Raw genomic sequence first — 26,896 nt, forward strand, 5'->3', positions numbered from 1 at the left:
TTGTCTTGGTGTTTTCCTTAACAGTGTGCACTGGTTTCTAACACACACACTGCCTGGAGCACTGTTGTTTTGTCCTCACAGCTCTGAAAGCTATGGGTGAACCGTAATTTTCATCCTCTGAAAGGTGTCCCACTGCAGCTCACCCTCTCCTGTCTCTCTTCTCCTCCCCCCTCCCACGTGCTCTGCATGACCTCTGTCCTGACGATGCTGCCTTCACCTGGGTCCCGTGCATGTGTTTCTAATCCCAGGGAGAAGGAATCACTTTGCCTACTACAACTATCACACTTATGAAGGTAATGCTTTGCTTCATACTACTTTTTTAACTAGAGCACTAACAGAACCTCTTGAGCAAAATAATGTTAACTGGCCAAACATTTTATGTATTAGTTTTTGAATTGATAGAAATAACTTTATTCTGAGAAATTTAATGTATTGTCACTTTATTCGTATCTAGTAAGTGTTCCATATGCTTTATCGCTTCATTTCACAGAAGCTTATTTTACAGAAATGTCTAGTTCCTTTTTTTAGGCTAAGTCTTAAGTGAGAAATTGGACTGAAGAATGATGGGAGCTGTGTTCCTATCTTTCCCCTCCTCCCCCCAAAAGGTTAGGAAGAGGGGAGATGGTGGGGAGAGAGAGTGAGGGTGGTGGGTAAGAATGTGCCCAGGACTGAGGGGCAGGTGGGAGGGGCTCCGCGGTCACACACTCCAGCTATGACACTGATGGGGAGCAGGTGTCCCAGTCAGTGGCCTGTGTCTGACAGTATTTGGGAGAGTGAGAGGAAGAGAGTCAACCATACGCTTGGCGTTCACTCATATTTACCATCTGTTTTGTAGGGAACTAGCTTATTACATTATGATCAGGTTTTAGAGTTTCCTTAGGATTCTCCTTGTTTGCCTCATCAAAATTCATTTCTTCTTGTTAGCAAAGATGTACTTTCTTAGAATATGCTTCTCAAATTTGTGTGTATCTGTCTTTGTCATCTTCAGTAGTATAGCTACTTATTGGTTTTATGGAAATACATTTTGGCTGTTTTTATGTTTTTAATATTTTTTTACATGTTGAATGTAACAAATGTTTTCCCATGCTGCATAAAGTTTCATCACCCTTTTTAGCATCTTGTATTTGTTGAATTATCTCCATACTGATCATATAGACTTTCATTGGCTATTGACTGACCTTGCAGTTTTGGTTTTTGTTCTTTTTAAAAAATATATGATGGGATCCCTGGTGGTTCAGCAGTTTAGCGCCTGCCTTCGGCCCAGGATGTGGTCCTGGGAGACCCGGGATCAAGTCCCACATCAGGCTCCCTGCATGGTGCCTGCTTCTCTCTCTGCCTGTGTCTCTGCCTTTCTCTCTCTCTCCCTCTGTGTTTCTCATGAATAAATAAATAAAATTTAAAAAAATTAAAAAAATGAATAAGTGGTATTTATCACCTATTTTGATATTCATATGCATAGAGTCTAAGACCTGCTTTTATTATTATTTTTTTTAATTCCTGAAAAGGATTCTTTAACGTTTTTATGTGTGTGTTAATTTTATACTATAAAGTAATGGAAACTAGGGATAAAATGGCATTTCCTTTTTTACCTTGTGTATATAAAAAATGCATGGACCAAACTCATCAAAACTTTGACCGAGGTGCTTTTAGTTCTCCAGTTTTTTTTTTTTTTAAAGACTTTATTTATTCCTGAGAAACATACAGAGAGAGGCAGACATAGGCAGGGGGAGAAGCAGGCTCCATGCAGGGAGCCCAGTATGGGACTCGATCCCAGGATCACAACCTGAGCCAAAGGCAGATGCTCAACCACTGAGCAATGCAGGTGCCGTGCCTTTCTCCAGTTGTATTTGAGGAGTGCCAGTTTGTTGTTTGCTTTTCTTAATAGAGTTAGTGGAAATATGCTCTAAAAGCTCTGTGGTTCAGTAAGCTTCGGAAATTTGATGGCTTTCTGAACTGTTGGGTTGACTTGGCTAAAGTAAATTCTGTGGGGATGAGAATGTGTTCAGTTCCTCACCATGCTTAGGATGCGGCAAGTGCTTGGTCAGCACTCTTGAAATGAAGGAGTCCCCACCTTTCTCTAAGTGGCACCTTTCCCTAAGTGGCGTGGCAAAGATGACAGCACCACAAACTAACCTCCAGAGGCTCACCCTGGGGAATTCATCCCAGGAAGCAAGCAAAGACAAAAGCAGAGTTGGACATAAAGAAGTGCTGTAAAAACAAAAGTGCTATTTAAAGACTCTTCCTATGCTATGTTCATAATAGTCTATTTTCCCTTAATATTCAGCATACTAAAGAAAACTTCAGGTTACATCTCAAATTTAGAAAAGCAAAAGCAGAAAAACAAGATGCAGAATAGTGTGAACAGTAATTTAGGGGTACCAGAGTTGGCAAATGAAATTCAGGAGACCCAAAGACATTAGCATTTTAGAAAGAACACCAGGTTTTTGTGTAAATGGGTCCCGACAATCGCCCATTTGACTAGATGCCACATATTTCATTTGTTGACCCTAAGGAGTATTCTAATGTTTGTCCAAAGAAAGAAAAATGCATGTATTGAGTTGCTTAACTATATGTGCATAAAACAGATTTTAGAGATTTGCTTCTGGATGGGGAATTAGGCCAGGAAAAGAAGGGTACTTTTCATTGTATACTTCCCATGTCTTTTAAATTTCAAACTGCATGAATATTTTATAGATTTTTAATTCTACATTATGACACGAAGAGAAGAAATGACCTCTGATAGAAGCAGTGTTATGTGTGGGAGGGTTACTTAGATGTGTCTCTGCTCTTACAGATGTTCCAGATCTGTAAGGAAGAGAAGTGCTTAGGTGCTTTTGTTCAGTTGAGGACAAGGAGAAAATAGAAGCGGTTGTTTTTGGCAACTTTTCTGTGTTCATTAATGCCCATGAGATGGTCCTTGTGCTCTTAATAAGGAGAAGGGAGTGAGTTATTCCAAAAAGAAAGATGTTAGTTATTTGAAGATTACCTGCCTGCATCTCCCCTTCCTCCCTGACTCAAACCAAACACCACTGTATCTAGTAAGTTCTGTGGCCACCATTTGGGTTATTCAATAACCATATTGTCTGTCCATAAAGGCTTTCTCTGTATTTTTTGTTGCTATGTGGTAGTGAAAAAAGAGGGAGTGGGGAGCAGCTTGACTCTCCCCTCGAGTGACCGGAGGCGAAGTTTGTATTTACCCCTTTTTCTTTATACTTCTGAATCTGTTGTGTAGAAAAGTCCATAACATCCATTTATTGGTTCACAGGATACTTTCCAGAAGCACTCAAAATGCAGAATATTAATGTGAATTTTTTCTACCCCTAGACACGTATTTTTCATGTTCTTGTACTTTTAACTTTGTATTGAAATAATTGTTCATCATTTATTTGCTTCTTTTGCTCCCTTTGTAATTCATTTGTGTAATTACATAATATCTGTGTCACCAAAGCGCTTTATTTTCTTCATTTTTAGCTACTAGTTAATTAACTGTAATAAATTAAATCTTTGTTGAGTGAATACTGTGGACCAGGCACTGTACTGAGTGCTAGGATCAAGTTTTGTTTTGTTTTTTTTTTGTTTTGTTTTTTTTTAAATCTAGCTGCTAAGGAGCTCAGAGATAGGGGAGGCAAGTAAATGGAAATAATCATAAACTAGGGTTAGTGGTATGACGATAAAGTAGCGTACAGGCCTGTGGAGGATGGGAAGAACACACAAGGTTTCCTGCCTGGGAGGATTTATTGGGACCGCCTGTGGTGTTTAAAGCAAGCAAAATAATAGACATTCCTGGGGGACTGGACTCAGCAGCTCTAGAAGGGAATGAACTGCCTACGTCCAGGAAAGGCCCACGTGGTTCTGATGCCTCATTTTGGATCAGGACGTGGAGTTGGAGTTGAAAATAAAACTGCTTAAAAAAAAAAAAATGCTCCAGTTGCCACCACACACAATGAGGAGATTCCAGCTGCACAGCATTGTCAATTATGAACCAGTCTTTTCATGCATATTAGGTGTTGTGGTTCTCAAATACAGGCTACTTTTATCCAGATTTGACAGGTTTCTAAAATATTTCAGAAATGGGAAATATTGTTATTAGAATGTTATTTTGTGTACTCTAAATTTAACAACAATCCTAATAGAACTTGTATGTTCACGGTGTGTTTTGTCTGAGAGTTGAGACCACACCACAGCTAAGAGATTTTAGTAGTCTTAAACCTGCAGACACTCCCAGTGTTTAATTCTTTTTTTTTTTAAATTCAAACTGCATTTTATTTTTATTTTTTAATTTAAATTCAGTTAATGAACATACACTGTATTATTGGTTTCAGAGGTAGAGGTCAGTGATTCATCCATCTTATATAACACCTCATGCTCATTACCCCGGTGTCTAACTTCTGAACCTCTCACAGCTTAATTCCTGGTCCCAGTGACCAGAGGTTTTAACTGGCAACTTAATAAATGGATCAGCAGTTTATTAATGCATTAAAGTAGGCCAGGGAGACTCTACGTGGCCCCCTTAAGGACTCTGCACTGTGGATGGCACACACCTGGTTGGCTGTCATGGCTGGGAGATGGTATCATGATTCACTGATTCTGTGAGGCTTGTTTCCTAGTATGTTAACAGCTCTGAAATCAGAATAAATCTTTGATTGACAGCCTGTGTTAGGTTGAATATAGTAGGTGAGAAGTGAATGAACATCAGGGTGTAAATGGACCAGATGTCTTGACACTGGTTCTTTTTCCTTCTCCACACACCAACCCCATCATAGGAATTCATGCACAGGGAAGTCAAATAATGGTAGCAGTTCACAGAGGTATTAAAAAAAAAACAACAAAAAAAACACATTATCTCTTTCTGTCCCTCCCTCCCTACACACACACACACACTCCACTCCACAAAGCTAAGCACTTTTAATGGTAGTTGTTACTGGAACTTAATGTCAGGAATGGGCATTGGAATCCCTTGGGGAGATTATGTGTGTGCGCCCCACCCCTAGAGATCTTGGTCTGAAGGTCTGGATGGGCTGGGAAGTTGTGCATTTAAAATCTCCATCAGCGATGCAGCTGTGCCCTGTCAGTCCATCCATATAGTGCCCTGTGCTATATATATAGGTGGCAGGTTTGCTCTGAAAGGAAGGTCTATTTTTGCTAATCTTTATCTGCTTAATAGAATTGCTCTTCAGAGCCATTAACAAAAATCCAGGGCTGCATGGTGGAGAAATTTCTTTTTATGTGATAAGAATGTTGGTTATGGATGATGATGTTAGCCCCTTAAATTGTATTAAACAGAAGCTGACGTGTCTGTGTCTTAATTTGAATTTTCTATATTCAGTTAGTTAAATTGCATGATTTAAGTTTGGAGAACTCTTTGAAATGAAACCCTGAGAATTGGGAACTGTTATATCATTTCTAAGATAAGCTTTTGTTCGCTTGCTTTGTTGGTTTGTTCAAATAACGTGATGAGAACATCAGACTTGGCAAATGAAGCTCTGTTCTTCTCTCTGCAGATGGCTCTGACTCCAGAGATAAGCCCAAGCTTTACCGCCTTCAGTTGAGCGTTACTGAGGTTGGGACGGAAAAGTTTGATGAGAACTCCATCCAGGTGCGCAGGCGTGCTGTAGCTCTCACGCATTTTGTAGTTCTTACATTTGGGTAGGTGAGGGCACCCGGTATAGGGCCTGCCGCACAGTAGCAAGTGCAGGAATGGACAAAAATACCCACCATTTGCTTCAACGTGGATGGAACTGGAGGGTATCATGCTGAGTGAAAGTCTGCATTTTAATATAAATAACTGTGTACTTTGGGCCGCTTTCCTTTGCTTCAGCATGAACAGAGCAGCCTGTGAAATTATGTCCACTCTCCACCTTGGAAACTTGGCCTGGTTGTGGGGTTCTTCCGAGACTTGGCTTTTCTCCAGAAGGTGGTGATAACTCCATGGGTCTTTTTCAGGGATGGAGGAGGTAGCCTGCCACTGGGTCTGTTGCCCGTAACAGTGGGCATTCCCTGAACTGTAGTCACAGTGTTAGCCAATGTGGTTCTCAGGTATTTTGTTAAAACAGCATAGCATGTTCTTTAAAGGAGGAAGGCCAGGTTCATTACCTGACCCATCTCAGCTCACTTCGGCAAACCGCCCTTCCCCTGTGCTGTCCTATCCCAGCTATGAATGATGGGTCAGGTTGTTCAGTGTCATTTTTAGTTCTGGCATCCCTTCTTTCAGCACAGCAGTAAAATGCATAAATAGAATTTGTGATCCTAATGATCTGTACAGATTTATTCTTGACTATCTCATAAATGTTTAAGATGACCATGTACTTTTCAATTCAAACTTACAGGGTGTCTTAAACAAGTTACTGGATGCCAAACATAATGTGTTCAATTACTTTGACACTATTTTGATAGTGTTTGTTTGTTTTTATACTGTAGGAGGAGAATCCACTTAAGTATCAGAAAGCCAGTTTATCTTATATTTATATAATAAAAGAAGAACTCACTGTTTTGAAATACTGGCTTCTTTGCTTTTACGAAAGCTCCACACCCAGTTTGGAGCCCAGTCCAGGGCTTGAACTCATGAGCTTGAGATCAAGACCCAAGCTGAGATGAGGAGTCAGCTCCTTAACCAGCGGAGCCTCCCAGGCGCCCCTAAGATTGTTTTTCAATACTGTGTCCTTTATGATGGAAGCTTCTTTGATTTTATTTTAGCTGTTCGGATCAGGAATTCAGCCCCACCACTGCGACCTCACAAACATGGATGGAGTTGTCACTGTAACGCCGAGAAGCATGGATGCTGAGACTTACGTGGAAGGACAGCGCATCTCGGAGACAACCATGCTACAGAGCGGGATGAAAGTGCAGTTTGGGGCGTCACACGTGTTCAAGTTTGTGGATCCCAGCCAGGACCACGCTCTGGCAAAGCGATCTGTGGATGGAAGCCTGACCGCCAAGGGTCCCAGACATAAGCCTGGGTAATTGCTCTAAGAGTTTACGCTGGTTCGATGATGTGTAGCAGAGTCTGAATTAGGCATACGTTACAGGTGGTTTCATTTTTAGGAATTCATGGTGGGGTTTGTTGTTCTTGTTGATCTGGGTTGGTTGCAGAGGGAAGAAGAAACTTCCAGGTCTTGACTTCATCGCAAAATTGGCAGTTGTAGCTGGTTTTTAAGTTGGTTTCAAATCTTGTTTTTTTAGTCAATAGTTTATTCTTTTATGAGGAACTGTGATATATTATGGAACAATCCCATGTAGCTAAATTTTTGTTGGTTTTTTTTTTTTCTTGTTAGTAGTGATGAGACACGCTGAGCTCTTTAAGGAATTTAGAATATTTTAGCTCCACCTAGCGCCTTTGTGAGGACTGGCAGTGTGACCAGAAAACAACAGTCCTCACTGAGGACCTGGGAAAACATTGATGGGGGAGGGAGTAGGACTTCCTTTATGGTAATGGTGATTATTATTGTTTTTTATTTTTTTATTTTTTTTTTAATTTTATTTATGAGAGAGAGAGAGGCAGAGACACAGACAGAGGGAGGAACAGGCTCCATGCAGGGAGCCCAATGTGGGTCTCCAGGATCGCGCCTGGGCTGAAGGTGGCGCTAAACTGCTGAGCCACCTGGGCTGCCCAGTAATGGTGATTTTTAAAGGAATATGCTGCGTGGCTCCATTATCACCCGTCTTGCAGGCTGCTGGGGCATAGTCTTGGGGCAACAGCTCCCATGGCCCTTCCTGCAGGCTCTTGAAGGGTCCACAGAGTCTGCTAAGTGGAAGCCCTCTGCCCCAAGCCCTGCGGATGCCACATGTGGGTGGTCTTCAGGCTGCTGCCTGTCCCACTGTTCTGTGCTGTGACCTCACTTTCGTTAGCCTCCCAGAACTGATACTCTGGGGCAGGCAAAAATTTGCAGTTTCTTCCTTTGGTCTTTTGCCAGTTTCCCGGCATTGTAAACTCTGCCTCGATCCTTCCTGGTGGGTTATTAGTTCATTCTGTGTCCATCTTGAATCCTGGCCCAGGAAGAGGATAGAAGGCAGCTAGTACAAGGAATGCTTAATATCCTTCTGTAGGATGATACTTTATGGATCATCACACACCGTCCGGTGGGCAACAGGGGATGTGGGAAATGTCACAGGCTGGGTGAGACCTTCTGTTCCCGGCCGCTCACCTCCAGCTCCATGGTTTGGCCAAGGACCCATCCCTTGGTTCCCAAGGAACACTGTCATGGACCTTGACTTCTCAAGAAAGCCCGTTTCTGTCTGACTTTCAGCTTTAAACAGAATGTGTATCTAAACTCATCCTTCCCGCTTTGTGTCTGGGAGGACTGTGTGTTTTATATTCCATTCTTAAGGTTGTATTTACTTACAAGCCATGTCCACATTTCCTGCCCCTCGTTGTGACCTCTGTGGCCCCTTTGCTTCAGCCAACAGTCCTATTCAGATGTTTTCCATTCTGACCCTCCTCTATTCTTCAGGCCCATGTCTTTCTTTCAGCACCAGACGGGACAGGGTGAGGGGTATCTGTCTGAGAGTCTTACGTGCCACTTAGCTGTATGATGTTCGGTCAAAGAAATCGGTTCCTTCTGGCCTTCTGCATGTTTACAGCGATGCCTATGGTTATTCCCAATCATGCTTCATTCCTGATTCCTAAATCAGATTTATTTTGATGGTAGAAGTTGCTGTGCCTATCAGACTTTGCCTGTCCCATCACTACAGCCGTCCAGTTCTGCTCGGCGAGGTCGCTCCCTAGTTGTCTTGCCATAATTGCACCTGCTTTGGAGGCCTCCAGGTGTCTTTTCTCATCTTCTCTGGCCAAAAGCAGAATCTTTTTTTTTTTTTTTTTTCAAAAGCAGTATCTTATTAAGAACATAGCTTAGTTTTCTTTTACAGGAGTGTGCAATGAAATTTTAGGTTTATTATTGTTAACATCTTTTCCCTACAAATCTAGTAAAAACTGTGTAGTGGTTGAATATGCCAGTACTTACATGTACATACATAAATTAGAACTTTCTTTTCTTTTTTTTTTTTTTTTTTTTTTAAATACTGATTTTGTTCTGTCATCAGACTGTTACACACATGTCTAGGTAGATAATCCATGGGTGTTTTTCACAGCTGTGTTTGTGATATGTTATATATATATATATATTTTAAATGATCACCATAATAAGTCCAGTTACTATCCATCACCATACATTGGTACATTTTTTTTTCTTGTGATGAAAACTTGCAAGATTAACTGTCTTAGCAACTTTCAGATATGCAATACAGTATTATTAACTGTAGTTTCCATGCCATACATCACATCCCCATGACTTATATTTATTCTATAACTGGAATTTTTTACCTTTTGACCCACTTTACCCAGTTGCTACCCCTGCCTTTGGCAACGACCAATCTGTTCTCACTTAGAACATCTAAGTGTCTATGAGCTTAGATTTCTTTTTTTTTTTTCTTTTTTTTTTTTTAGATTCTACATATGAGATAATATAGTATTTGCCTTTCTCTGTCTGGCTTATTTCACTGAGCACATTGCTCTCCAGGTCCATCCACGCTGTGTAAATGGTAAACTTCCCTTCTTTCTTATGGCTGAAATACTCCATTTTATATATATGTGTATGTATGTTTATGTATATATATACTTATTTATGTAATTTTTATATAAAAATATATATATAACACTCCGTAACTAATATATATATTTTTGATAGAGTCCTTAGGGTTTTCTATAGGTAATACCATGTTATCTGCAAATAGTGACAGATTTGTTTCTACCTTTCCAATGTGGATGCCTCTTATTTCTTTCTCTTGCCTAATGGCTCTGTTAACTCATCCAGTACCATGTTGGATAAAAATGATGAGAATGGGCATCCTTGTGTTGCTCCTCCCGATCTTAGAAGAAAGCCTTCAGCTCGTCATCATTGAGTGTGATGTAGCTGTGGCCATGTCACATATGGCCTTTATTTCATTGAGATACATTCCCTCTATACTTGCTTTGTTGAGAGTTCTTACCATAATTGGATATTGGATTTTGTCAAATGCTTTCTCTGCATCTGTTAAGTTGATCCTGTGATCTTCATCTTTTCTTTTGTTAATATGGTACATCACATTGATTGATGGGTGGATGTTGAACCATCCTTGCATCCCTGGAATAAATCCCACTTGATCATGGTGTGTGATCCCTTTAATGTAATGTTGAATTTGGTTTGCTAATATTTTGTTGAAGATTTTTGTGTGTATGTTCTTCAGGGATATTAGCCTGTAATTCTCTTTTCTGGTGCCCTTGTCTGGTTTTGGTATCAGAGTAATGCTGGTCTCGTAAAATTAGTTTGTAAAAGATCCCTCCTCTTCTAGTTTTTGGAGACTTTGAGAAGGATTGGTAACCATTCTTCTTTGAACATTTGGTGGAAGTCACCAGTAAAGCCATCTGGTCCTGGACTTCGGTTTGTTGGGAGGATTAATCTGTCTATTCAGATTCTCTATCTCATCATGGTTCAGTCCAGATAGTTTGTGTGTTTCTAGGACTTCATCTGTTTTTTCTAGGTTGTCCAGTTTGTTGGCAAACTGTTGTTTATAGTGGTCTGATATGTGGTTTTATTTTTGGTTATCAGTTGTAAAGTCTTCTCTTTTCATTTCTGATTTCATTTCCTTCCTTCTAGGAACTTTGGACTTTGTTTGTTCTTCTTTTCCTAGTTCCTTGAGGGATATATGATGCATTTATTCTTTTTTTTTTTTTTTTTTTTTTTGATGCATGTATTCTTAATTGCAGGTTTCACGGTCAGTGTCTTCAAAGCCTTAGTAATGGTGTATGTATGAGCAAAGTAGCACAATTTGATGTTGATGGTCAGTATGGGACTTCTGTTGATACATTCAGTGCTCTCCTTCATCTCTTCATGTATACATCTAGCCTGAATTCTTGGAGCACAAGTGTCACATGTCACAGTGCTCTGAGCTGAGGTGGCCAAGACATGGTTCTTATCCTCAGTGGTCATTCTTAGATAATGTCCTCAGAGTCATGAATGAGATCATTTTGTAATCATTTATGTATCTATAGAGTGCAGTATAAATGTGTCCATGTTAAACTTTAATGTCTTGTTAACTCTGGGGGAACAATAACAAGCTTTGCATGGTATTGAGTAAATTTGTTATTTTACAAGTGGAGTCAAGAAGGCTTATCAGGTTATATTTGTGTACATCAACAGCATGGAGTTAGGGGTAGGTGCAGTGCATGTGTAGCTTTGATAGATGACAAGGAGGTGAACTATCTTTTCATTATCAGAGACAGAATGACTAAAGTAAATTTCCCATTCTAACCATTAGAGACCAGGAGAACAGTTTCTCTGTTGTTACTATCTTGGTGACAGGATCGCTGACAAAGTATGGAGCCTCAGGAAAAGCTGCTACTTTCTCAACTTCCTGTTGAAAGTGGTATCGGGACACCTGGGTGGCTCAGCGGTTGAGCGTCTGCCTTTATCTCAGGGCATGATCCCTGGTTCGGAGATTGAGTCCCACATCAGGCTCCCTGCATGGAGCCTGCTTCTCTCTCTCTGCCTATGTCTGCCTTTCTTTCTCTCTCATGAATAAATAAATCTTTTTTTTTTTTAAAGTGTTGTATTATTTTGCATTACAAGATGATTTTATTTTCATAGTGATGACATAGAAGTGGAATTTGTACCTGGTTTTCTAATTCGAAAAACAATTTTGAACTTTTATATCACTTGTGATTTCATCCTATAGATTGGGCTTAAGTACAAGTTTAAAGTTACCACAGTGCTGTGAAACTAGAGTGTTGTCTTTAAATAAGAAAAAGATTGTCATTTTCTTTTTATTATCTTGGGCAGAAGCCCAGGGAATTTAAGCACTAACCCATCCTGTTGGTTTCCAGGTGTTTTAGGGCTCTTTTTTTTTCCTTTTATTGGGGTCTTTCCCTTGGACTAGGATTAATGGGTGGTATTTACCCTCATTGTGCCAAAGAACCATAGCTTGTTTCAGGTTATTGACTCTTTAAAATGAGATTTTGTTTATATTCTGAATTTTTCATAATGATGGGTTTAAAAGTTTGGTATTTTTAGATATTCTAAAAAATTGTTTAAAATGTAACTTAATCTGATTACTAACATTATATAAAAATTCCCCATTTCTTTATCATAACTTAAGTAGTGGTATCCATGAGCTTTTAAAAAAATCATCAGATTGATTTGTGAGGATGGCAGCTCAGGTCCTGTGCCTTACCCTCCTGTGGACACAGTTGCCTTCCCTATGTCAGTGTGTGGGCTCTGGCACCATAGACATAATGCCCTTCGTTTGTGTGCCATTATGTGATGAAGTAGCTTGCTTTTTCCTTTTATGGTTTTTTCAATTTATTGTTATTAAAATATAGTCTTAAAAAATATCCTGAGAATATTCAGGATATAGCAGTAAGAAAAATGTAGAAGTTTTAACAGCTTTTTAATTCTCTAACATTATATGTGAAAATAAAGTGATTTCTTGAAGATCTTTAAATTGGAATATTTAGCTCTTTTCTGTTATTGAGAAAAAGGATGTCTTCTCATTTGAGAGTTACTAATTCTATGTATTTCTTTTTTTTATCCTGAAAGAATTGTTCAAGAGACAACATTTGATTTAGGAGGAGATGTTCACAGTGGAACAGCATTACCAACAAGTAAGGTAGGTCATTTACGTAACCCAACAGGGCTGTTTGTGTAGAGTTATAGGCACTATGGATGCACTATTGCTCCTATGCTCATAGAACTAGTGTGAGCACAGACCTCACAGTGGTCTCTAACTGAGGGGTGTCCTAATTGGTGCTGCTGTGTCTCATAGTGGTAACGTAGCAGGGCTGAGGCCGGGGAAGTGTGCCCTCTCCAGGCAGTGTATCCTAGGTTCATCCTCTGTTGAAGCAGCTCTTCTGGGTCTGGCGACCTCTGAAGATAGCAGACTTTGCTCTCATCCACCTGCCAGCTTTCTTTCTTTCTTTTTTTTTTTTTGCCAGCTTGCTTTTTCAGGCACTTTGCTTCCACAGTTCTCTGTTATCTTGCATCATCCGGGAACCTACGTCCTCATTTTGGTTATCTATTGTTCAATAGCAAACCACCCCAGAACTTAGTGGACTAAAATAAAATAGCACGTGTTTTATTTACTAACTGTTGTGCATTGTGGTTTGGACTGGCCAAGGCTGTTGGCTTGTTGGACTTGCTGGTGGTCACTGGTGTTGCTGCATCGGCTTCCGGTATGTTGGGTCATGGCCCAGCCGGCCTCCCTGTCCCCCTGTCCTCTCCCTGAGGGCAGCCAGATGTTTCGGGGCCTCACAGAATCAGAGAGTTGACAGGCCTTCTTAGGCTTGGGCCAGAGCTGGCACCCAGGTTCAATTCCTTCACCTTCCACTGCCTAAAGCCAGATAACGGGCTTGGTGCAGATTCAGAAAAGGGGCTACTCCGGGTGCGGCCTGCCAAGGAGCCATCCCCACCGGCTCAGCACCTCCTGCTCTTAAACACCTGTGCCAGTCCTCCAACCATTGCCTCCGGTGTTCTGCTGCTCTTCGTCACACGTTTTCTTGAGGAATCGCTCTGTGGTCCACCTCTTGTTGTTCCATCATCTTCCCTTGAGTCCCACATCCTCATTGGGACGGTGCTTGTCACCAGCTCTGCTCACACCCAGATAGCCTGGTCCACTGCCTGAGCGAGGTCCGCACCACTGACCTGGGCCATGTTTTTATTTCCACTGCAGGGTGTCACTCTCCCGACCTCTCCCGCCTTGGTGTTCCTCCTTGTGCTCATCTAGGGGTGGCACCTCCTCCCCCCTTCCTCCGCTGGACTCCTCCCATTGCTTTCTGACCTGGGCACCTTCCCTCCTGTGTATGCATATTCCTGGGAATCTTGTGCAGTCAGGGAGTTAAAATATATCTTTATGTTCATGACTCTCCACTCTATCTTTGGCCCTGACCTCTGCAGACCTCACAGGCTTGCTGGATGTAGCTGTGGCGGTGTCTGACATGTATTTCAAGTGGAACATAGCTAAGACAGACTAGATTTTCTTTCTCAAACATCTTTCTTTCTTTCCCTGATCCTTTCCCATCTTAGTAAATGGCATCCTCATCCACAGTGTTGTCCCCACAGAGGTTGGTCACTGCTTATCCTGGTTCCTTCCTTCTCTCAGCCTCTCCATTCCATCGTTGGCAAGTTCCATTTGCTCTTCGTCTGGAATAGTCTGCAGGTGCCTGCCTTACTCCATCGCTGCTGTGAGTGGCCTGCCATAGGCAGGAGATCTGCATGGCTCGGACTTGGCAGCCTTTCCTCTGCTGCCCTGGCTTGTCACTCTTCTCCCAGCAGATACCCTGATGTTTTGAAAATATAAATTCGATCCTGTGACTGCCCTGCTTTCACAGCCCTTCATCCCACATATCACACACTCTTCCCTTTGGCTCGCACCACTGCCTCGACCTGGCTCACCTTTCCCCTTGGCTTAGCCGGCACCAGCCACATTGGTGTCTGTTCACTGACCGCACACCTCTCTCCCATCGGAAGGGTGGGGCATGATTGCTCTTCTTTGAATGTTCTTCCCACTGGTTTTCATGCAGCAGCCCCTTCCCAGTGAGACCTCAGTTCACACATCAGCTCCTTGAAGAAATCTTCCCTGACCCCCCAAGCATAATTATACCTTATTTTAAATTCTTTGTGCTGGCCTGTATTGCTATCTGATACTTCTCTTGTGTGCTGACTGGAAGGTGAGCTGTGTGCAAGCAGGGATCTCACTTGACACATTCACTGCTGTGCTGTGTGTGCTCAGAACATGCCCAGAGCATGGAAGAGCTGCAGTAAAGAGCTGTTGAGTGACTGCATGAGCACATGCTCTTGGAACCAAATGTGACTTTCTTCACAAAAAGCTGAGTTTCTTAGGAGCACCCGGGTGACTCCATCAGTTGGGTGTACAGCCCTGATTTCAGCTCAGGTCATGATCTTGGGGACATGGGGTTCAGCCCCTTGTCGGGCTTCATGCTTAGCAGGGCATCTTCTAGAGGATTCTCTCCCCCTCTCTCCTTCTGTCCCTCCTCCCATGCATGCTGCTCACACTCTTTTTCATGCTCTCTTTCTAAAACAAAGAAATAAAATCTTTTAAAAAATTTAGTTTCTTATAGAAGTGTAAACTAGTATTGAGAAAAGTATATAGTCAAAACAGAAAACTTGGTAAATTAAGAAAAAAACATACAGAAATGAAAAGCATTCACCTGCAATTTATAGCTGGCTATTGGTAACATCTTCATGGATCCTTTTCTGAACTCTTTATGTTGCAGGTGTGTTAATTCGTACACTTTCAATTAAATATCTGTGTGCACTTGCACGCACACACACACTTTCCTTTAGCCTTCGGTTATGATTTTGTAAGTGTTTTATTCAAAAATAGGCTAAAATTATTTTGTTTGTAATATGTAAGCTCATAAACATAACCTAGTTTATCCATTGCCTTTTTATTGTTCACTTATAACAATTTTTTGTAGTCTGTTGCCATCCATTGACCAAGCATTTTTATTTCTGTAAATGTATTTATGGAAGTAATCACTGCATGTGAAAAAATATATATATTTACAAGCATGCTTGTCAGGACACCCTGTCCTGGTGAACATTTTAAGCAATGTAATCAAAGATTAGTTCAATGAACTTTGGTGAACAGACAACAAAATGTTACACAGCCATTACAGTTCCATAACATAAAAATATTGTAAAATGTTTACAACATAGAGTATTTTTTTACAGGGTAGGTTGTATAACCTCATTTATGGAAAATAAGAAAAACTAAAAAATATAGCCAGGAGTTACTATCTGGTTGGTAAGACAAGAATGATTTCTATTATCAAGCTCAATTTCTACAATAAACAAATAAAATGAGAAATTTTACATAAAATTTTTGCTTCAGTGATTTTCTTTGTATAATTTTATTGATTCTGTTCTAATTATTTTCTTACTGATATAGGTAGCTTATCCATTTTGTCTGCCGTAGGTTGGTTAGGGATGTGCCCTGCTTGGAAGAGCTTACATGTACTGCCCTGGGCTGCTATAAATGTGTTTTTCTCTGTTGATTAAGGGCAAGAAATAAACCAGTTTCTGTACCAAATTCTTCACTGGGTGTTGCACTGTGATGAGCAGATATTTAACTCCTTAAGTAAAACAAAGACCTTGACTTTTCTTATTAGACATACTCTCTCAGCTCTCTCCTGTTTTAAGAGAACTTTCTGGAGTAGTCGCTGTTGTTACTGTACTGTGTACAGAACCCTGGTGTATATGTACCACTTTTCCCTGGCTGTTTTATTATTCTTTCAATGATGGTGTGTTTGGGGCATTCCACTGTGGGCATGACATCCTCCGTGTTGCTGCGCCTTCTTCTGGTCTGTGCTCCTCCTCTGCATCCCTCTCCTGCCGTCCCCTGCCTGGCAGCCTTGCACCAGAGCCTCACCTGCCACAGGAAGTGTACGCTTGGTTCGTTTGCATGGTGTGTTTAAACGCTCTGTGTTTTCCCCTTGGCTTAGAGCACCACTCGGCTGGACGGCGACAGGGTATTGTCTGCCTCCAGCACAGCGGAGCGAGGGATGGTGAAGCCGATGATGAGAGTAGAGCAGCAGCAGGACTACCGCAGGCAAGAAAACAGGTAGGATATACTGCTTTTCTGAATTACAGAAGATGTGAAAGTATTCCTGGAAAGGGCTTGGGATAAAGATTATTGACTCTATTGACGTTTAGCTGACATTTTTAGGATGTTAGTGGTATTTGAAAGATTATTTTCTGTTCATGTTACTGAGCTGAAGAAAGAACGCTTCCTGAGTGGTTGTCCTCCTGTACCACGGTGTCCTCCACCCAGCTGACACAGGAGGGACTTCCAGTTAAAAATGTCTCTATTTTAAATGTGCTATTCTGTAAAACACGGAGAGAGGAAGTTTTTCTAGGTTTTTAATATTTGATAATTTTTATATTTAGTTTATGTAAAACTAATCATTTCACACATTTGTATACAAAATCCTCACGTATTTAAATATACAAAGCCAAACATGACCGAGGCAGCATTTTTAGAATTTACAAAGTGCCATGTTATGGGGTCGTACCCCCTGCGGAAGTGGGAGGGGGGAGGGTCTCTTATCTCCTCTGCCATTGTTCTTGCCTAAGTTTTTTGAACCGAGATCTTCTGCCTTTTGTGATTTCCTTTTCTTATGATTTTTAAGTACACGTTACCTTAATGAGAATTCTACTTATTGCTTAAAAATGTTGCAAAGTAAAAAAAAAAAAAAAAAAAAAAAAAAATGTTGCAAAGTAATGTCAGTGCCTCACACATTGAAATAACAGGTGATGAGCTCCAGATCCTGATGAGCTTCATCCGCAGCGTGATGTGGTTCAGGTGCTTCTCCAGCAGGGCTCTGAACCCACTCAGATGGCCGTAGGGAAATACGAGTACTGAATCACACACTCTCTGTCAGCAGTGGAACCGGGAGTGCTCCTCTTTTGGTGCTCTTCAGATATTTGATGAAGCCATTCTAACTGTTCCCTTTCAGATCCGGTAACTGAGACAGGTAACTGGCCCAAGGTCACTTATCAATTTGGTGACAGGCAGCTGATGTATTTCTTTAATTTTCTATCTTCCAGTAGAGGGCGCTGTGTATTACAAGTTTTTAATATCGTTCATCACAGTAATTCAATTTGTAGATTTATATGGGAATATCAGATTTTTTTTAAAAAGACTTTATTTATTTATTTATTCATGAGAGACCCACCGAGAGAGAGAGGCAGAGATACAGGCTGAGGGAGAAGCAGGCTGCATACGAGGAACCCGATGTGGGACTCGAACCTGGGAATCCAGGATCACGCCCTGAACCAGAGGCAGGCGCCCAACTGCTGAGCCACTCAGGCGTCCTGTGGGAATCTCAGATTTTTACCTTGTTTTTATCTTGCGCTTTTGGTTATTATTCAAGATTTTTGTTGGCTAGGTGAATTTTTTCAGATGTAATAATAAGTCTACTTTCTCAGTCCGTACTTGTTTTTGGTGGTATGTTCTAGAATAAGATATTCTAAATGGTAAACTGGTATCAAAAGAGAGTGCCTCTGTTAAAAGGTGATCGAGAGGAAGGTATCATAGCTCTTAAACAAGTGAATAAATCAAGAAATGGGGGAGATGAAAGAAGCTGATTAGGGTAATTCTTTTAGGACAAGCAAAATTAATGAGTATATATAAATAGTCGATAAGTAATGTAGTATGTTAGTACAGGGTCAGGTAGCCATCCGATGGTTCACTGTATGTTAGAATTGACTGTATCCTGTGAATGAAGATTGTACTAAAGGTGTTACTGGAATTGTAGCAATGTCCTACCTTCTTGATACTATAGCAGTGATAGCAACAGATGGTAGTTCTGTTTCAGTCTGTGTTTCTCACATAGACATTGTGGGTATAAGCAATGCTAATTCGTTTATTCATAAAAATCAAAGTTGTTTTAATAGACATGTTTAAAATACTGATTTAAGTCAAGGAAAACAATCGTTTTTAGTAATGGAGTACCTTAAGTTATCACTTGATACATTTTTTAATTTTTTTGGTGAGATTTTAATGTCCTTATTTTTCCAGATGTGTAAAATTGATGAAACAGATGATTGGTATGGTTCATCCAGTTTATTGCATAGATACTAAATTGAAAATAACTGCTTATCTACAATTTTAGATGTCTATAAATACAGCAGTTAAGAGAGATATGTTTACATAATTGGACATTTAAATTCTATTGTTTATAAGAGCCTTTTTATACCTAAATTGTTAAATCCAAATTATTCAATCATTGACTAAGAGACATTGAAGCCTATAATTTGATGAGAAGACTTTTGTTTTTCCTTCTGGCAGTTACAACAGCTTGAGGTGCCTTGCTGTGTTTCTCCTTGCTACTCAGTCACTGCCTGGGGAGGCGGACTGGTGGGAGGGAGCATCGCTGCTGGGGACCAGTGACTGGTCTGTGGCCATGATGGGCTCTTCTCCCTCTCATCTCCTTTCTTGAACAAGTTGTTATAGGAGCCAGCTTAGGGAGTGAGCGGTTGTCCCAGTGACTCCAAACACAAAGGTTTGGCAGGTTCGCCACCATTTGTCCAGAATCAGTAGACCGCAGTGTTCCTGTTGAAAATGACGGTCATTTCAATCACGAACACATTCAGAAACACCGACGGAGGTGTTGACTGTCCCTTCCTCCAGATCTGAAGCTCTCTGTGAACACTGAGCTCCGTGTTCCTCTGAGCTGATAATTACCTCAATAGTCGCTTTCATTCCCATGTAAATCATCAAGGCCTGCTCTTTGCTTTCCAGTTAAGTTTGTGGGAAGGCACAACACATGTTTCTTTACTTTTGCTGTCAGTTTTGATTTTCTTAATCTTTTTGAGGACAGATTTTTGGAAAACTTTTCCTGGTCCTCTGTTAGAGCTGAACTAAAATGGTAAAGATTTAAACTCTTAAGGAACCTAATCACTTGCCAATTTGTTAGGAGTGAGGGGTGACTTACGTATATTTTATATATAAAACATAGCTAGTAGCAAACTCAGAGTGATGATTAAATTGCTTGAAATCCTAAGCACCTGTCTACATGAAGGAGTAGTTCATGTACTACTCCATCGATAATAGTATAAATCCAAGGTAAGGAGATCTAAACTGGATTTATAATTCTTTATCCTGCGCGTTTTAGAAATCCCGTGCTTTACTAAAGGCTTCAGCTGTTGTTTGACCATAGTATACAACACAGGATCGTATTTTATGTTGTGCCTGGTGGACACATACCTACATATGTATATGTTTGTAGCTGAGAGAAGAATTTCACTGAACAGTGAACCTTTGTCCTACCAGTGAGAGCAGGGTGATCCACTATTTGGAGAACTCTTTGATAGAAACAGAAACATACCTAATGTTTGAAGTACTTTGATCCAGAATACCTGAATATATATAAACATGAGGACAGTGCTAATTCTTAGAAGTGTTCCAAATCATAGTTGCTCTTGGTTTTTATTTCTCAGCAGCACCTTATTTTTGTAAAGTCAGGCTAAATAATGAATTGATATGACTTTGGGAAAAATTGTGAGTAGGATGTCTTCTTTTTAAAGCGTGCTTCCCTGTGAGCATCACAAAATGCTAATATGGAGTGAGTGATCATCTGCTCTGAGCTTCATCAGAAGCCAGGGCAGAGTCTGGCTCGTAGGAACTGGTTCTCCTCCATGTATGAGAGCTAAGTGTCAGGCTCACTGTGGTTTAGTTTTTCTTGTGTGTCCTGGCAGTGGCTTTTCATTGTGACTTGAGCCATTGCCATAGCAGGTGCATGACAGCCTGGTTGCCCTACTCCGCATGAAATCTTCATGAATAATAGAGAATTGTGGTCAGATCAGTTCTCATGATGAAAGCAGATCCTTCAAAGAACTGACCTCTGTGAAGAGTAGGGATATGCTCGCCCCCAGTATGCTCATTTGAATAGTTGAGTAGTTTCCACGTGAACACGAGTTACTGGGCCATGTATTATTTGTAAGAACTGTATGGAGACTGTAAAAATAGTTGCCGAAATCTGCATAGATTGTTATTGATATTCTTAGCCACGTGACCTGATTTTAAGAGATGGCCACTTTCTTCTTCCAGAACTCAGGATGCTCCTGGGCCTGAGCTGATACTGCCTGCAAGCATTGAATTCAGGGAAAGTTGTGAGTAATTTCAGATTCCATTGTTAGTGAATTATTTCTTGTTCCATTTTCCTCCATCTGATTTTCATGGTTTTTTTTTGTTCTTTTTTTTCTTTTTCTTCTTTTTTGAAATCTTTTCACAGCTGAAGATTCATTTTTATCTGCCATTATAAACTATACTAATAGCTCTACAGTCCATTTTAAGTTGTCACCTACATATGTATTATATATGGCATGTCGGTATGTATTGTCAAGCCAGTACAGACCCGACGTCAGCCCTACAGAGCGCACTCACAAAGTGATTGCAATAGTCAACAAGATGGTGAGCATGATGGAGGGGGTGATTCAGGTAAGCCTCCGCCTGCAGAGCCAGTCAGTAAGTGTGCCTGTTGTCTGACACCAGTGAAGCCAGTTGGCTCAATGTTTCCCATTGGTTACATGTGTGACTTTACCTTAAGAGTCTTTTCTGAAATGAAAATTCTATAAATAGCATTGACAATTGCATAGCTTTACAAGTTGAAAAGAAATGTGAACTTTTTTCTATTCTTCCTACAAATGTTAGAAGTAAGGGAAGGTACTGTATGTGTAATGTAATAATGATCATGGTAAAGGTCCTTAAAATTTGCAATGGTCTCAATGTATTGAGACTTGTGGGTTTTTGTAGAATCAAAAAAAAATAATTTGTTGAGGTGAATTTCACATTAACGTAAAATTAACCATTTTAGAATGACTAATTCAGTAAGCATTCCATACATTGACACTGTTATGCAGCTACCACTTCTTGTTCCAGAACATTTCCATCACTCCACAGTAAAACCCCGTGCCCATTGAGCAGTCTGTCCTCATAATCCCTTCCCCCGGACCCTTGCAACCACCTTCTTAGAGTTTTTTCATGGTTTGAAGGGCATTTGCTCTTTTATAGTGAGTGTATGATGTCAGTAGTAATTACCTGGGTTTTTTGGTAGCACTTTTATAGGTGTGATGGACATCATGACATTTCTCAATTATGATGAAATGTTCAGATTCTTTAATAAAACTATGTTGAAAGTTTAAGGAGGGAAGGGTATTCTCTTTGTAGAGTGGTTCGTTTCTTTTTAAGTACTCTTCATCTGTGGTTGGTAAAATTGGCATAGCAGTTTTCCAAACTCACAGATAATTTGAAGGTTTAATCTTACGTCCTTAAAAGCAAATTTAAGACTTTTTTCAAAGTTTTTCTAAACCTCTTATCAGTGCTGTTATTCAGCCACGGAATTTAAACCCTAGTTATGTATCATTGTTAAGCAACGTAATTAGATGATTTGGTTGTTTTTCTCCTGTGAGGATAGTTTGAGCAAACTAGTCTGTTGATTTAAAAGGCCAGATTTTTCAAGAACTGTTTCTTTTATGTGGGAGGGGTTAGCATATGAATCTAATGGGCTTAGGATTCTTACACCCAAATGAGGAAACAGCCAAAAAGGATTGTCACTTTATTTGGATCCCAGTTTGTATTCCTCTTTTACTAATTTATAAAGAAACAAGGATTTCCTTTTAGTTCAGAGCCACCGTCTGTTTTCCATCGTGTTTGCATTTCTAAAGCCAGTTTCAAATTGTGAAATTCCTGTCCTCAGACTACTGTTGATAGACTTTTTCTGCCTGAATTTGAACTAGTCAATGAGATGATCATTATCGAAACCGGTCTTTTAAACTTCAGATGTAGCCTTACTTAGTATGTGATTGGGGAATCTTAAAGTTTTTAGGAAAGAACTGTAGTAATGAATGCTTTAATTTGTAAAAACCTACTTTCAGAAGCCAATTTACTCCGTTTTAGTACAGTTATGTCTTTTTTTTTGTACATTTTTAAAGTTTTGACTTTTATTTTTTATGGTTTCTGTTGGTCTTTACTGTCTCTTTCATCCCGTTAAACCCGGGGATAGACACTCCTCTTAACGTACCCTTAAGTAGTCAGACACATGGTGTCCTGAAAAGACCTTAAGAAGTCCTTCGCGTCTAGGCCTTCCCAAGAGATCCGTGTGTTCTTGTGTCTATTGTCCCGTCTCTTCCTAAAAGCCCTAGGGGTCCCGTCCCTTATTGCGCCAGCGCTCAGAACGTAGAACTGGCCCCTTCGGGCATGCGCCTCAGGGCCAGGAATGAACATGTAATTGGGAAGTAACCAAATGTCGTACCTTCATGTCGTACCTTCATAGTAGTGTTTTGATTTTTTTGAACTATCATGATTGTTTACAAGTTTCTTTCTCTCGTTCTGCTTGATTTCCCTCCGTCTGTTTTTCTCCAGGAAGTAGACCAGGTTGATCAGGTAGGACGTGCTGCTGGGAACTGGTCCTGGCTGTGTCGGCTTAGCTGAGTTTCTCGCGCTGCTTCCATGTCAAAACACAATACCCCAGCAAGTGGACTGGACGGTTCATAACACTCATTCAGCAACTGAAACATTGCAGTACTAAATCCTTCCTTGACTGTGCAACCTTTACCAGCATTTCATAATTTCTGCTTCATGCACTTGAGTGTGGATATGAAATGACGAAAGTTCTGTTTCTCCTCTCTTGTTTATCCTTGGTTCCTATTCTTTGGATCTCATCTGAAGTTGCCTGGCCTGCACATGTGGTCGGGAGATGATGCGATAGATCAGTACTTGATACCGAGTTGCTCGGCGTCCGAGCCAGCGGCCCGCGTATCAGGGTGGCTGTGGGTAACCGTGGATAGACGCGTGTGTACTTCACAGATTACCAGATAATGCACGATCTCCAATTGGGCGTCGGAGGGTTTGGGATCTCTGTTTTCTACACTGATGCCATACGTGGTGGCTGACTGGATCCATGTGTCCATACATGAATCCTAAGAAGACGTTGTCAGTTCCATTGCTGTGAACGTATCCAAATTCCTTTGCAAATATCTGGTATCTGTGGTAAATACCCTGGTGACAGTGGGAAGGCACTGGTCTATCTCCAGCAGCTTTTCAAGAGCATTCCTTTTTTATTTGCATTCTTTTTGTTTGTCTTGGGGTTGCTTATGGGAATGTGTTCTGTCTACAGAAACAGAAGAATATTGCAGGGGCCCTTGCCTTCTGGATGGCCAATGCATCTGAGCTGCTCAACTTCATTAAGCAGGACCGAGATCTTAGTCGAATCACACTGGACGCCCAGGACGTTTTAGCACACTTGGTTCAGATGGCGTTTAAGTAAGGATCACGTTCTTGGAGATTATTCTGTAGAGATTTTCTTTAAAGGTTTTTATTTACCCTGATCGAAGATGAGTACCAAGAAGCATGACTATTTGCCAAATGGGTTGATTTAACAAATCGAATTTATTGAGCCGTGTTTCAAGAATCCTGAGAGTAAGACTGTTGTATTGTAAATGGAAAATATTTCTAAATAGTATGAACTATTTCACTCATGATGTCATGTCTGCTGATAGCGGTGCGTCTTGCTGACGTTATTAAAAGTGCTTACGTATTTTCAGATATCTGGTTCATTGTCTTCAATCAGAACTGAATAATTACATGCCAGCCTTCCTGGATGACCCCGAGGAGAACAGCCTACAGAGACCAAAAATAGGTCAGGAGGCTCTTTTTCTCCTCCTACTCTCCCTCTCTCCTCACCCTCTCTCTCCACTCTCCTTCTTCCCTCCTTCCTGTTTAACTTCATTTTAATATTTAATATGCATAAGGAGGAGATATTTTCAAAATAAATGAGATAACCTATTGGATTGGGCATTCTTTAATAAATAGTAACTACCATCTGTTTTGTTTTAAGAATAGCTCTGGTTCTGGTGTGTTGTCATGCCTTTTCGGAAAATCTCCTGGGGCGAGCTGCGCTATGCGTAGTTCACTCCTGTGTGTGGTTTCAGACCTCACCACTGTCTCCTGTCTGGAGAGACTGGGATCTCAGGAGTGACTGAGTAGGCCTGACCATAACTGCCGTTTTCTGAATTCACCATTCGTTCAAAAGACTCTTGCTTTCATCCTGCGTCTCTGAACAGATGATGTTTTGCACACGCTCACGGGAGCCATGTCTTTGCTGCGGCGCTGCAGAGTCAATGCTGCCCTGACCATCCAGCTCTTCTCTCAGCTCTTCCACTTTATCAACATGTGGCTCTTCAACAGATTGGTGACCGACCCTGAGTCGGGACTGTGCTCCCACTACTGGGGGGCGATTATTCGCCAGCAGCTAGGACACGTGGAAGCTTGGGCAGAGAAGCAGGGGCTGGAGCTGGCAGCAGACTGTCACCTCAGCAGGATCGTGCAGGTGGGCTGTGCCGATTCTCCCCTCCCCACGGTTCATGGGCTTTGTCACCAGTGCCTCTCACCCTGTCGTGGGTCAGAATGTGGGTTCATCAGGAGAACATCAGTTACCCCCTCTGGGGTTTCCCACGTGTATGGGGAAGGAAATGATGGTATGTTGGTATCCCTGGTCGCCGTGACCGATCACCAACTCAAGGTTAAATGACAGACACTGTCTCACGGTTCAGGAAGCCAGAAGGCCAAGGCCAAAGTGGAAGGGGGGTTCTCTGCCTCTATTTTCACAGGGCAGTCTCCCTGTGCGCACGTGTCTCCCCACACATCCACTGTTTATACAGTACAAGTCCTGTTAGACCTGCTGTCCTTGCTTCCGTCAGGACCCTTTCTGCAAAGGTCACATTCTGGGGTACACGGGGTTAGGGCTTCAGTGTATGAATTTTAGGGAACACAGTTCAACCATAACAAGTGGTAAGCAGTAGAATAAATATCCTGAGACCAGTGGGTGTATTTTGTGAATCTCCATACTGGATGGGTGGATTCCAGTTTCAAACTGGATAATAATTTGTTCTTTAGCCTACAGAGCCAGGTGACCCACAAAGCAGAAACCTGTAGGGGATGCACAGAAGAGAAAGGGCAAAGCACTCAGCGGTCCTCACATCCCAGAGGACGGGAGCAGGAGATGGAGAAGGGGGCGAGGAGTGTCACAGCTGCATGCTAAGAGCTTGGCCAGTTCTCCGGGTGTCCCTACGGAGCCCTGGACTAGAGATGGGTTTTACAATCAAGGAAGTGATGGTCAGAAGCCTCAAAAGTTACTGCGGGTTTTTGTGATTATTATTATAGTATATAATTTTGTGGGGTTTTTTTCAGTTTCTTAATCTCTTTTAAAGTTAGTAGAAGGAGGGCACTTCCTCCTCCTTGGATCGCATTAGCTGGCTGTAAAAAGTCATTCCAACGAAACTTTCCTTAGACCCCAGTAATTGGTGATCGAATGGCCTTGTAAATGTTTACAGTTACTGAGAGAATTCTTTTAAATGATTTATGAACATAAGTAATTGAATTTTATTTACATTTTATGTTTTTAGTAAAATATAAGTACGTACATATTTTAATAAAATTAAGAGGCCATCTGTAAACCTTTACTAGACAGCGGGTTTTCAGTTCAATTCCATGTGAATGGAAGTGTGTTTCCCTAAAAAAGATTCTGGATTTCAAAATCAAATGAGCAAGTTATTACAGTTTTAAGTGTTACATTAAGGGGAATGCTTATAAAACACTTTTGAATCATATCTCCTGTTATTCTTTTAAACAGGCAACCACTTTGCTTACAATGGATAAATACGCACCTGATGACATTCCAAATATAAACAGTACCTGCTTTAAGTTAAATTCACTGCAACTTCAAGCCTTGTTACAGAATTACCACTGTGCACCTGATGAGCCTTTTATTCCCACGGTGAGTGAATGTGAATGACAGCACATTAGCCACACAGTGTGAGACATGTTTGCATAGGGAAATTTAATTTAAAAAAGCAGTTGGGGGGGGAGCATTTATAATAATTACTTTATTTCTTTAATAAAGTTACTTAATCATCTTGTAAGATCGTATTTTGTTGGTATTTGAGTTAGGGTTTAGTACAAGAAGTAGAAAATACACAAGCATTTTAAATAGAAAAGGATTGAATTCAGGGAATTAGGTTCTTGGAAAATCATTGGAAGGACTGGGGGAGAGGAAGTTAAGAAGTTACCCTGGTGCGACTTGAGAGTCAGAGGCCCAAGAGCTCTTGCTACAGCCATAGGCATCCTTGTATTGCAGGCATGGAGTGTCCCCTCACATCCACTTCACGTCCTCTTATGCTGCCAACAGCATGCTGCGCAGCAAGAGGGCCTCTCCAACCCACGCAGAGGCATCAGACTGCTAGGAATCAAGGTTTGGCATTCATGCCTCTCAAGGGGAGGAGTAGAGGGTGAGCAGCCTGCCCACAATGTGTACTACAGCTTCTATTCACAGAGTGAGAAAGGCTGCAAG

The 26,896-nt window shown here is 41.1% G+C and overlaps 1 protein-coding gene across 20 annotated transcripts in view; it reads left to right on the plus strand.

The window, feature by feature from the left end:
- Positions 1 to 26,896, plus strand: part of AFDN (afadin, adherens junction formation factor) — a 137,586-nt gene that overhangs the window by 63,769 nt on the left and 46,921 nt on the right. For 11 of the 20 annotated variants that reach the window (XM_072830825.1, XM_072830854.1, XM_072830832.1 and 8 more), the window contains exons 9-20: positions 249 to 293; positions 5,502 to 5,596; positions 6,694 to 6,956; positions 12,567 to 12,636; positions 16,490 to 16,608; positions 20,599 to 20,660; positions 20,783 to 20,988; positions 22,912 to 22,932; positions 23,666 to 23,811; positions 24,093 to 24,187; positions 24,612 to 24,877; positions 26,180 to 26,323. In XM_072830825.1, the coding sequence (XP_072686926.1) occupies positions 249 to 293; positions 5,502 to 5,596; positions 6,694 to 6,956; positions 12,567 to 12,636; positions 16,490 to 16,608; positions 20,599 to 20,660; positions 20,783 to 20,988; positions 22,912 to 22,932; positions 23,666 to 23,811; positions 24,093 to 24,187; positions 24,612 to 24,877; positions 26,180 to 26,323 (1,532 nt within the window). The remainder of the gene's footprint in view (positions 1 to 248; positions 294 to 5,501; positions 5,597 to 6,693; positions 6,957 to 12,566; positions 12,637 to 16,489; positions 16,609 to 20,598; positions 20,661 to 20,782; positions 20,989 to 22,911; positions 22,933 to 23,665; positions 23,812 to 24,092; positions 24,188 to 24,611; positions 24,878 to 26,179; positions 26,324 to 26,896) is intronic. The other 9 variants (XM_072830880.1, XM_072830926.1, XM_072830917.1 and 6 more) reach the window with 3 other exon arrangements.

This window comes from Canis lupus, chromosome 1 (assembly GCF_048164855.1).
Source record: "Canis lupus baileyi chromosome 1, mCanLup2.hap1, whole genome shotgun sequence".
Classification (NCBI taxonomy): Eukaryota; Metazoa; Chordata; class Mammalia; order Carnivora; family Canidae; genus Canis; species Canis lupus.